We start from the raw sequence: 11291 nt of genomic DNA on the forward strand, positions 1-11291 counted from the left end.
TAACCTTAATTAGGCCAAGAGACTCATGGAGAAAAGAGTAATCATTGCATCTTTTGCTAAAATAATACTAGTGCAAACAATAACGACGGAAAAACTAAATAATAATCAGTATAGAGAATTAGGTAAGAAAGCATCCATAGATAAATAGATTACTTTCGCATTAAGACGGTATTTGATTTAGAGAATCAGAAAACAAATTAGAGAGAAATTTTGTGCATTTCACGAAAGCCTCACATCTTTTACCTTCTATTTCAATTAAAAAAATTAGTAAAATATATTTAAGGTTGCTATAAAATTTAAAAAATATTAATTTTATCGTTATAATTTTTTTAATATTAATTTAGTCATTATAAAAATAAAACTTATTTTTATTAGTTTTTAGTGGTAATTTTATTAGATAGTAAGGTAACATAATTAACAAATTTATACGTATAATTTGATTACAAATGTATTAAACAATTTATTAGGGTTAAACTCTTCAAATAAATTAAATAATTTATGACAATTAAATATTTTAAAAAAATTGTAATTTTTCGTCCAACTTTCTAATAAGATTAAGAGAATGACGTTGAAACAACAACGAGTTTGGGTGTTTTCTGAGTGCTTGAAAAGTTGAGGGAAAAAGTAATCTAAGTATCTTAATTTCATCATATAACTGTCTAACAAAATTAATATTAAAGATTAAATAAAAATATATTTTATTTTTATAAGATTAAATTAATACGAAATTTTTTATCAAGATAAAATTAATACTTTAAAATTTTATAGGAACCTCAAACATATTTTACCTTTAAAAAAATTATCTTTATTTAAATCCTTTCTATTTTAATTCTCTAAACCAAATACACCATAAGTTACAATATCAAAGTACTTTAATTTTGCGTTAAATTTTTAAATAATGTGGTAACACCTTCAGGTTCAGGCTATATAAAAAAAACTCTTTTTAAGTACCGACTATATTACAATAATTTATACGGGCTTTATCTGTAGATTAGTTGGCAAGCCCTTCGAAAGCCCATTCTTAGCCCAATTTCGATAAATGGAAGAAAAAGCCCAGTTACGTCAGGACAAAAGAAAACGTGGGCATCGTCGTGGTCTTTTATAAATATTGTAACACACGGTAGGGAACAGAACACAGATCCACTTGAAAGGGTTAGGTTTCGGGAGAAAAAGCAATCCACTCAGAGGTAACTCTTCTCTTCTTTCCGTTCCCCTTTCGATTTCGCTTCCTTTTCAATTCGATTTGTATCTGCAGTTTTCAGTTTTTGATTTTCCAGTTTCAATAAAGGAGCGTTTTAATTATTCATTGAGTTTAAGTTTTAAATTGATCCTAAGGGTTGAAATTGGATCTAGCGTCATGTGTTCCGATTTGTTATTTGTTTCATTCACAGAGAAGGGATCTCTGGGTTACCTTTTTCTTAGTTAATTACGCAATTTGAGTTGTTGATTTTGCAGAGCTAGAAGAATTCAACGATGCCTCGCTATGATGATAAATACGGCAATACCCGCCTCTATGTGGGGCACTTATCTTCGAGGACTCGTTCCCGGGATCTGGAGCGTGCCTTCAGCAGATATGGAAGGTAATTCCCCCTTTTCTTATCATTCCATCGTCGAGCATGGTCTTAGTTATTTGCTATGTGCAATCACAGCATTTTCTGAAAGTTGTAATTTGCATGCAATTCCTAATTGTTTATTCTTTTTTGTATCTTTTCCTTGTATGTTCTATTATATGTTTAGTGAATGATTTTTATTTGTACGAGTCCCGCCTTTCTTTTTGAGATCCGACAGGAAATTTCCGTAATCAATTTGTATTGTTTTATCGCCATGTTACAAAATTTTGTGTGGGGAACTAATTGTCAGGTCTCCTTGATTAGTTTTTATTTTTTGAATTGGCAAGAGAGCTAGCTAAATTAGTGACGAGTAGACATGGGGTGTCCTTCACGAGTTTCACTGAAGCTCGGGGGATAATATACAGGTTTTTCCCAAGCTTTGTTTTGTGCTTGGATTTATTCGTCATGTTATGTCTGGGAACTGTACCCCCTAGGCGTCATGTTTTTAACTTGAATAATCTTATTGAAGGTTTCTGGGGTTTTGGCTAAACCTGGAGAGGTCTGTGGTGGGAGGTTTGCCATGGTGGAATTGGTGGAAATTCCTGTCGAGTGTTGACTTTGGCGATTCTTTCTGTAATGTTATTGCTTGTTTTTATGGAAATGGCATCAATCACAAACTGGTGTTTAGTTCGTCTTTGAGGGGCGAAGTATCATACAGTTCAAGTAGTTAAGTAATGATGGCCTTACTGTTTCTGGAAACCATTTCCGCAGAGTTCGGGGTGTGGATATGAAGAATGATTTCGCCTTTGTTGTAAGTTGTCACCCTTTCTTTATCTTTGTCTATTTATTTATTTATTTCCTAGGACTTCAATTTCTTCTTATTTATTTGCTAAAAAGTGGCTTCTAGTATCTGCTTGGAGGAATTCAGTTGTAGATGATGGTGTGATTTCTGTGTTACTTTCTTGGCTTGTTCCTTACAACCTTTGGACAGGATTTTAGTGATCCTCGAGATGCTGATGATGCAAGATATAACTTGGATGGTCGGGATGTTGATGGAAGTCGTATTATTGTGGAATTTGCAAAAGGGGTATGAAACACTTCAATACAAGTTTTATGATATTATTACAATAGTTGTACATAGACTTGGGAACTGTTTTTGTTAGATTATTTGCATTTTATATTTTTGTATTGTTGTCTGATCATCACTTGTTTTTAATCAGGCTCCTCGTGGGTCCCGGGAATATTTGGGGCGAGGTCCTCCTCCTGGCTCTGGACGCTGCTTTAATTGTGGCCTTGATGGTCATTGGGCACGGGATTGCAAAGCTGGGGATTGGAAGAATAAGTGTTACCGCTGTGGGGAGAGAGGACATATAGAAAGGAACTGCAAGAACAGCCCCAAAAAATTGAGGTATGCAGTGCTATTTAGTTTTCAAGGTGGTACTGCTTCTGTGTTTTCTTAACCTGTTTTTTCCATTTCAATGGAGTCTCTGAGCTCTAAACTGACGATGTTAATCTGTCTGATTCAAGCACAAGGCGAGGACGGAGTTATTCACGGTCACCAGTCAGGTCACATTCACCTCGTCGTGGCAGAAGCCGTGATCGCAGTTATAGCCGTGATCGCAGCTACAGGTAAGATGATTTTATAGTCCGGAATTCTTATGCATGCGATGTAGTGATGCAGCAAGGTTTCACATTTTTTGTTTGTAAAGTCTTATCCTGTATGCTGAGTTTTGGGTGCCTTCGGTCTTGCTAGTCGATCACGATCCCCTGTCAGAAGAGAAGAAAGCCCCGTTCGTGAAGATAGGTCACAAAGCCCTCAACACAAAAATAGTCCTCAGCCCTCCAAGACAAGGAAGCATAGTCCATCACCTGACCGTAGCCCACAGAGAAGAGGTGACACATCTCCTGACAATGATAGGTTGAGCAGAAGCCCTGCAAGGGACCGCGAAGATAGGGGCTATGACAGCCCTAAAGTTAATGGTCGTAGTGGCAGCCCTAGCCGTAGCCCCAGGGATGATGACAGGAGCCCCATTGATGATGAAGACAACCACCGCCACTCACCAAGAGGCAGCGAGTCACCTTAAGAAGTATTTCTTAGAGAAATGAACTCTGGACGTGGCCTATAATTTATCTGCTTTGGTTATCTAATGCACTTTGTTGTGAAGTATGGGACAATTTTTTCGCTTAAAAGAAACTATTATGAATTGTTTATGATTTATGAAGAACGGTTTTATGTATGGTATTATTCAGTTTATCTTTGGTTGCGCAATGTATGGCTTACAAAGAATATAACCTTCCCAAATTTGTGTTGAAACATTGTGAATTATGAGAAATTTAAATCCAGCATGCTTAGCATCATTCTTAATTTAATGGGTATTTATTTGTCTTTCTCGCATAATTATCTGTGGATGTCACTGTGTCAACGTAATAATACCCTATGATGTCTAGTTTTTATGTAAACGTCAGTTGATAGTGAATTGAATTATTTGCCTATAAGTTTTATTTATAACTTAAATGAAAATGAAGTTTATGTCATAGCAATCGTTGAAAATGGTTTATTTAACTTGAATAGTATCTGTACATAATTACATGAGTGGAATTAAACTTGAATACGTCAAACATGATGACATATAAAAAGAAGTACATGTGGCTCAATAGGAAGGAGTGATTATAAAACTCCTTAGTTAAGAATTTTTTAAAAAGCTCTTTTGTATAAAATGAAACAATACCCAAAATATTTTCTCTCGAGATAAAGATTTAGAGACGGTATGATTTGTTAAAAATATAGTGTCGGATAGGACAAGAAAAGAAAAGTTATACATACAATGCAAGTAAAATAATAAAAACTTTATTAAATACCTAATTTATATTAAATTTAACGTGTTTATCAAAATAAAGAAAGAGATTAAAATAAAAATCTCGGTGTTTTATTTCTTTAGTTATTATTTTATAATTAGAAATTTTATTGTGTTTCTTTTATTTAATTTGTGTTATTTCTTAATTATTTTTTAAATTAAACATGAAATAAAAATATTTATATTTATCTTGTGTGGTATGATAAATTAACAAATCAAACTAATCCTTTATTCATAATACAATAATGTTATATATATATATATATATATATATTAAACACAACTTTAAAAAATATATTAAATATTCTCCTTTAAAAAATTATTATATATTTATTTACTATATATTAAAAAAAGAATTTTAAAAAGATAATATAATTATGATAAAATGATAATATTTTTATATATCTAAATTTTTTAAACATATATCTTATCTTACTATGACTACAAATATGTAACATTTTTTCCAAATCAAATATTATAAGATTTTAGGGGAGTTAGCATTTTTTCTTTCTTCTTTTTTTTTCTTCCAAAAAGTAGTATTAAATAATGGGTGTTGCTAGGTGCACCCAGCAATTTTCCATTTTTCTAAAATTGTCCTTCCATAAGACTTGAACTTGTAGCTTTCAGGTTATTAACACAAAGTTCTAACCAATTGAGCTAATGAACCAATTACGTTATAAAATAAATAATGTTGTTATGCATAACACTAAAATTTCTAATGTATATTTAATGCACATGTAAATAATTCGTATGATTTATATCAAAATTAATTGTCAGAAAATTTATTATTTAAATTTACATGCTCATTAAATATGCATTAAAAATTTTAGTGTTATGTATAACAACATTATTTATTTTATAATGTAATTGGCTCATTAGCTTAATTGGTTAGAATGTTGTACTAATAACCTAAAAGTCATAGGTTGAGTCTTGTTTGGATTATTAATTTTAAATTAATTTGCCACAAATATTTTTCAAAAAAAATTAAAAGAAAACTCTTACACTTTATGGAAGAAGTTCTTCCATAATGTAAACTCTTAAGGAAGAACTTTTTCTATAAAATTTTATGAAAGCGCAATTTTAGAAAAATGGGAAATTGCTGGGTGCACCTAGCATCAACCTTAAATAATCCGTCAAAAGCCCAACTGTCGGCCCAATTCCACTTTTCAATTAAAGAAACCAAAAAAAATCTATGGAGATATGTGGCAGTGGTGTTTGTATAAATAATAATAATAAATCGTAGGTAAGAATGCAAGATACCGATCCACTTTGAAAGGGTTCACGAAGAAACACCAATCCGCTCCGAGGTTGTAACTCTTCTTATCTATCCCACTTTTTTTCTTAGATTTCATTCTCTTCCCTTTCAATTCGATTCACCTTTTCACTTTTGGTTCCGAATCTCTATCGGATTCCGTCTCTGCATGCTTATTTTCATCAATCTCATCAATTCCCGATTCAACAATTTATCGGTTTGTTAGTTTTCTCCGAATTAGGTTTCAAATTGATTGCATGCTTGAAATTCAATTTTTTATTCGTTATTGTTATATGCTCAAATGATACGATTAATAAGGGGTCTCTTTGTCTAATTAAATTTTGAAATTTCTGTTGTATGTTTTGCAGAGCTAGAAGAAATCAACGATGCCTCGCTATGATGATAAATATGGTAATACCCGCCTCTATGTTGGACGGTTGTCTTCGAGGACTCGTTCCCGTGACCTGGAGCGTGTCTTCAGCAGATATGGAAGGTAATTTTCCCTTTATGATTCATCATTATCCTTCAAATTATGTATAGAACAGTCTTTATCCTTCAAATTATGCAATCTCATCCTTTTAAAAAAAGTTTTTTACTTGCAAGGTGTTAAATTGGGGCTGTGGCTTCGTCACAATCTTTAATGTTGTGGGAAATCTTGTAAAAATATGGCGATACTTCTGCAATTGCGGAAGTCTTGGTCTGTGACTGTTTTAAATCATTTACTTGTAAATGACGTTGGTTATTTAGTCTTTTTCATGATTATTATGATTGCGTGTGTGTCTATTTGGATTTGGATGAATGTCTTATAATTTATTAGTACATCATTTCTTGGTTAGAGACGGCAGGATGTTGTCCGTTGTTATGTCCTATCACACTTTAATGTGTTAATTGTTTAACTTGTGCAATTTATGTTTGAAATTGTTTAACTTTAAGATTTATTGTTTAAATTGGCAAGGGAGCTAAGTTGGTGATAAGTTGCCATGGGGCGTTGACCATGGGATGGTATACAGGTTTTTCCCAAGCTTTGTTATGAGCTTGGAGTTATATTGGTTATTTGTCATATTATGTGTGGGAACCAAATCACCTAGGTGTCATGTTTTGACTTGAATGATCTTGTTGAAGGTTTCTGAGGTTTTCTCTAAACCTGGAGGTCTTTGTTGGGAGGTTGGCCTTGGTGGAATTTGTGGAAATTCCTGTCGAGTATTGACTTTGGCGATTCTTTCTGTAATGTTATTGCGTGTTTTTTATGGAAATGGCAACACTCCCAAACTGGTGTTTAGTTCGTCTTTGAGGGGTGATGTATCATACAGTTCCAGTAGTTAAGTAATGATGGCCTTATTGTTTCTGGAAACCATTTCCGCAGAGTTCGAGGCGTAGATATGAAGAATGATTTCGCCTTTGTTGTAAGTTGTCACCCTTTCTGTCTTTATGTATTTCTTTTTTACTTCAATTTCTCCTCATGCCTTTGCTCCAAGGTGGCTTTTAGTATCTGCTCGGAGGAATTCAGTTGTAAATGAAGGTAAGATTCGGTGTTACTTTATTGGCTTGTTCCTGACATATTTTGAACAGGAATTTAGTGATCCTCGAGATGCTGATGATGCTAGATACAACCTGGATGGTCGTGATGTTGAAGGAAGTCGTATTATTGTGGAATTTGCCAAGGGGGTAGGAATTACTTCCCTTCATGGTTTACCTTTCTATTTTATTTTATTTTTTCAGAATTGCTTATCTCATTTGTTACTAGCGATCAAAGGGATATTTTCCGTTGGTGCTATATTCTTGGGTTAATGCATATGTACTGTAAAGAGTTCAGTCTTCACCTGAAAGTGCTTGCTTTGTGGACATATATTTGCATAATTGTTGGATCTTACAGTTACATATAGGGATTTTTCTATATAATCTATTAATTGGGCTTTTATATATCCTTTGTGTTTCTAAATTCTAATTGCACAATTAGTTCTGTTTTCAATATATCTCTTCTGATTAGATTAGTCATTTTCTAATCAAAACAATCCCTTGAATACTGATTGAAGAGTACCTAGTTTAGTATTTGATAAATGCTTTGATTTGTTTTTTGACTTTGTTGTTGATTTTTGTATTATCAACCTAACCTTTTTGTATTTAAGTAATAAGTAACAACAAAGCCAAAAAACAAAATAAATTTCAGTAATAAGTACAAAATTTAAATTAGGTATGCATAGTTGTATACCTTTTTCTAATTTGTTTTTATTACTGTTCTAACTGTTTTCCTAAATACTTGGTACTCAATTTCTTCTGAACCCTGCCATTTCTGATATCACTGCTATTGTTCTTTGACTTGTTTGAACAAATTTTGTTAGCTTTTGATTTCTTGTTAATTTTATTTTCTCATTGGATCTCTAATTAATCAGGGTCCTCGTGGTTCCCGGGACCGGGAATATATGGGTCGGGGTCCACCTCCTGGATCTGGGCGATGCTTTAACTGTGGCATTGATGGTCATTGGGCCCGAGATTGCAAAGCCGGGGATTGGAAGAACAAGTGTTACCGTTGTGGGGAAAGAGGTCATATAGAAAAGAACTGTAAGAACAGTCCCAAAAAGTTGAGGTAGGCCATAATCTAATTTCCAAACTTCTACCTCGTGTTGATTTGCTCTTAACATGGTTATTGCTCTCTAATGGGTTTTATGAGCTTTAAATCATTGATGTCAATTTGAATTGTTCTAAAAGCCAACGTGGACGGAGTCTTTCACGTTCACCAGTAAGGTCACGTTCTCCTCGTCGTGGAAGAAGCAGGGATCGAAGCTACAGCCGAGACCACAGCTACAGGTTTGATTTTAACAGTCACTAATCTTATTGGTTCTGATGCAACGACTCTGCAATTTCAATTGGCTGTAGTTTCAGTAGTCAGAATTGTTTTATAACATCTTTGCTTGTAAGCTGAGTTTTGGTTACCTTGGTTCTTGCCAGCCGATCGAGATCTCCTGTCAGAAGAGAACGAAGCCCAGTTTCTGAAGATAGATCACAGAGTCGTGAGCCCTCCAAGATAAGGAAGCATAGTGCATCACCTGACCAAAGCAGCCCACGGAAGAGAGGTGACACATCTCCTGGCAATGATAGGTTGGCCACTCATCAAGATGGGTCTGACTACAGTGATGGTCCTAGAGGGAAAAGTAGAAGCCCTGCTAGCCCTGCAAGGGACCGTGATGAGGGTGGCTATGATAGCCCTAAAGCTAATGGACATAGCCGCAGCCCCAGCCGGAGCCCTAGGGATGATGACAGGAGCCCCATTGATGAAGATGATGACAACCACCGTCGCTCACAGTCACCTTGAAAACAGCACTTCCTGATAAAATGAGGTCAGGATGTGACCCAATTTGTATCTGCTTTGTTTATAAAATGCACTCCAGCTTAATTATGTGACAATTGTTTCTGAAAACAGTTTTATGTATCCTATTTTTCAGATTCTTGCTGGTCAAGCAGCATGTATGGCTTACCTAGAATATGGAGTGCATGAATTTGTTTCAAATGTTGGCATAATTTAAATCAATATGAACTATTGTGAGAAATTTAAATCTGGCATGTTTTGAATCCTTTCAACTCAAATAATATAGATCTTAAGGTTTTTCTATTTTTTTCACATTATTTTGATAACTTGCTACATATCAGTGTTGTGAGCTACTTCGATGGCTTGCATGTTATAGTTTTTTTGGTTACGAACAATTTGGTATTTCTCATTATTCATTGTTTTGTTTTATTTTTTCAAAAAACATGTTTGGAAGGCTCCAAACACGATTGATGAAACAGGACAGGTGGCTCCGGCAGTCGCAGCAGTGGTTTTTTGTTGAGAAACAAGACCTGCATACACTTGCACAAAATATCCGATGCCAAAGTCAGAGTGCAAGAGGTGAGTAATGAAATTAAATTGTATACATGTAGGCATGGGATGCCTTGTATAGCGATAGATGAAGGAAAAGTTTAAGTAACTATTGTGGGCCATGGACCACATGGATTCACAACAGCTATCTAACTAACTTTCCCTTCATCCATCACTATATAAGGCATCTCATGCCTACAGGTATACAATTTAACCTCGTTACTCACCTCCCAGTCTTTGATTTTGGCATCGTAGTGTTTGTGCAAGGTGTTTGCAAGTCTTGTTGCTCACAAAAAACCACCACTGCTGCCACGAGAGCCACCTGCTTCGTCCACCTTGTTTGGAGCCTTCCGAACATTTGGAGCTAGAAGTTGAAAAAAATAGGCCTGTTTATTTGGAGATATATTTATATCTTGTTTTCAATTTTAGTTACAAGAGAAAATAGATAATGTATTAATTTTTTGTTATTCAATAATGTATGATAGTTTGTTTATTTTTACAAACAATTTCTGATTAGTTACCTAGTTAACCGTGTATAACTTTTTATACTGTCAACATATTAATTAAACTTTCTTACAAAAAATCTTTAAAAAGTAAGATGATATTTTGTTAGACAATAAATGTTTTCAGAACGTTAGTTAAAGAATTATTAAGTTTTTTTTTATTAAAAAAATGTTAAATGAACCTGCAACTTGATTTTCACAAGACTATGAATTATTATATCACATCTTTAACATATAAATTATAAAGTGGTATTTTTTTTTATAAAAAGTAAAAGCAGAAAATAATATTTTCAAAGAACTACTTCCTTGGAAATTTTGCATAAATTTATAATGTTTTTCAAAATGAATTTTTTTTATATAATTATAATGAAATTAAAAGAATTTGTACTTTCATGAATTTTTAAAAATTTGAATTTGCAAAAGTGTTTTGATGACTTTTGTTGACGTTGAGGTGGGAAATTCCATCATTCGCCTACCTTATAAAAAATTAAACAGTTTAACTCGTTCTTCGCTAATGATCCTTCTATTTCTAATTGACATACGACCATAAATTGACAAAAATTCTCGCATTTGAACATTAAGTTTTGAGTTACACTAATTGATAAGTTTTGAGTGAACATTAAATTATATAAATCATTTTGCATATGAAAACTTAAAAGACCAAATGTTCACGTTTTTAAAAGTTCGAAGATTAAAATAGACGTGATAAAATGTTAAATACTATAAGTTGGATTTTTTTTAAAAATAATCATACTAGTAGGTTCGATTCATATCCCAAAAGGTTGAAGTTTGTCCTAATTGATGGTGAGTTTCAGAGTATTCAATTTACCTGTGCAAAGTGCAGAAACTCGTGTGTTCAAAGATCATTCCGCCAATAAAAATAATGGTCCAAGCTCAAACGCCTCACTCTGCTTCTTGATTCTTTTGTTATTTTTCAGGCCGAAAACTGACGCTAAATAGTCTAAAAATAATTTTTGGAGGGTAATAAAAAAAATTATACACACGCGTATTGCATAATTAATCCTTAGAAAATGGTTTCCAACGGTCCATCACCCCCACATAAACATTGCAGCTGAGATGTCCAGTTTCCAACAATTTAGAGCTGCAGTGCTAAAAATTGAGAACTAGTTGGCATTATCTTCAATTGGAACTTCGATAATTACCACAATTAGTTACCTTTCTAGTTTGGATTGGCCTTATGACAGCTAGTAAATATTCTTTCATTGAGAAACAAACACCTGAATTTCATGAGGGTTCAATATTTTGCCAATAATTTTC

The 11291-nt window shown here is 33.6% G+C and overlaps 2 protein-coding genes across 7 annotated transcripts; both read left to right on the forward strand.

The window, feature by feature from the left end:
• Positions 1-1056: 1056 nt before the first annotated feature.
• On the forward strand, positions 1057-3915 carry LOC114407033 (serine/arginine-rich splicing factor RS2Z32-like). Of its 2 annotated transcripts, XM_028369951.1 has the most exons (7): positions 1057-1187; positions 1456-1580; positions 2322-2361; positions 2542-2637; positions 2771-2958; positions 3078-3179; positions 3304-3915. In XM_028369951.1, exons 2-7 carry the CDS (start codon positions 1474-1476, stop codon positions 3632-3634), a joined length of 864 nt encoding a protein of 287 aa, XP_028225752.1. In that variant the 5' UTR covers positions 1057-1187; positions 1456-1473; the 3' UTR covers positions 3635-3915. The 2 variants fall into 2 exon arrangements, with proteins under 2 accessions (XP_028225752.1, XP_028225753.1); XM_028369952.1 differs by lacking the exon at positions 1057-1187 and having other exon boundaries at positions 2080-2361.
• A 1692-nt stretch (positions 3916-5607) lies between these two features.
• On the forward strand, positions 5608-9274 carry LOC114407032 (serine/arginine-rich splicing factor RS2Z32-like). Of its 5 annotated transcripts, XM_028369949.1 has the most exons (8): positions 5615-5712; positions 6011-6150; positions 7021-7060; positions 7227-7322; positions 8048-8241; positions 8364-8462; positions 8604-8992; positions 9098-9274. In XM_028369949.1, the coding sequence occupies exons 2-7, from the start codon at positions 6044-6046 to the stop codon at positions 8965-8967; spliced, it is 900 nt and encodes a 299-aa protein (XP_028225750.1). In that variant the 5' UTR covers positions 5615-5712; positions 6011-6043; the 3' UTR covers positions 8968-8992; positions 9098-9274. The 5 variants fall into 5 exon arrangements, with proteins under 5 accessions (XP_028225748.1, XP_028225750.1, XP_028225747.1 ...); XM_028369947.1 differs by having other exon boundaries at positions 5608-5712; positions 6026-6150; positions 8604-9273; XM_028369946.1 differs by having other exon boundaries at positions 8604-9273.
• Positions 9275-11291: the final 2017 nt, after the last annotated feature.

This window comes from Glycine soja, chromosome 3 (genome assembly GCF_004193775.1).
Source record: "Glycine soja cultivar W05 chromosome 3, ASM419377v2, whole genome shotgun sequence".
Taxonomy (NCBI): Eukaryota; Viridiplantae; Streptophyta; class Magnoliopsida; order Fabales; family Fabaceae; genus Glycine; species Glycine soja.

Bases quoted from the DNA above. Each gene is read 5' to 3' on its own strand.
- LOC114407033 (XM_028369951.1), top strand. From the start codon at position 1,474: ATGCCTCGCTATGATGATAAATACGGCAATACCCGCCTCTATGTGGGG. The intron at 1,581-2,321 runs GTAATTCCCCCT...CCATTTCCGCAG, and splicing joins GCCTTCAGCAGATATGGAAG to AGTTCGGGGTGTGGATATGA. The intron at 2,362-2,541 runs GTAAGTTGTCAC...ACCTTTGGACAG, and splicing joins AGAATGATTTCGCCTTTGTT to GATTTTAGTGATCCTCGAGA.
- LOC114407032 (XM_028369947.1), top strand. From the start codon at position 6,044: ATGCCTCGCTATGATGATAAATATGGTAATACCCGCCTCTATGTTGGA. The intron at 6,151-7,020 runs GTAATTTTCCCT...CCATTTCCGCAG, and splicing joins GTCTTCAGCAGATATGGAAG to AGTTCGAGGCGTAGATATGA. The intron at 7,323-8,047 runs GTAGGAATTACT...CTAATTAATCAG, and splicing joins TTGTGGAATTTGCCAAGGGG to GGTCCTCGTGGTTCCCGGGA.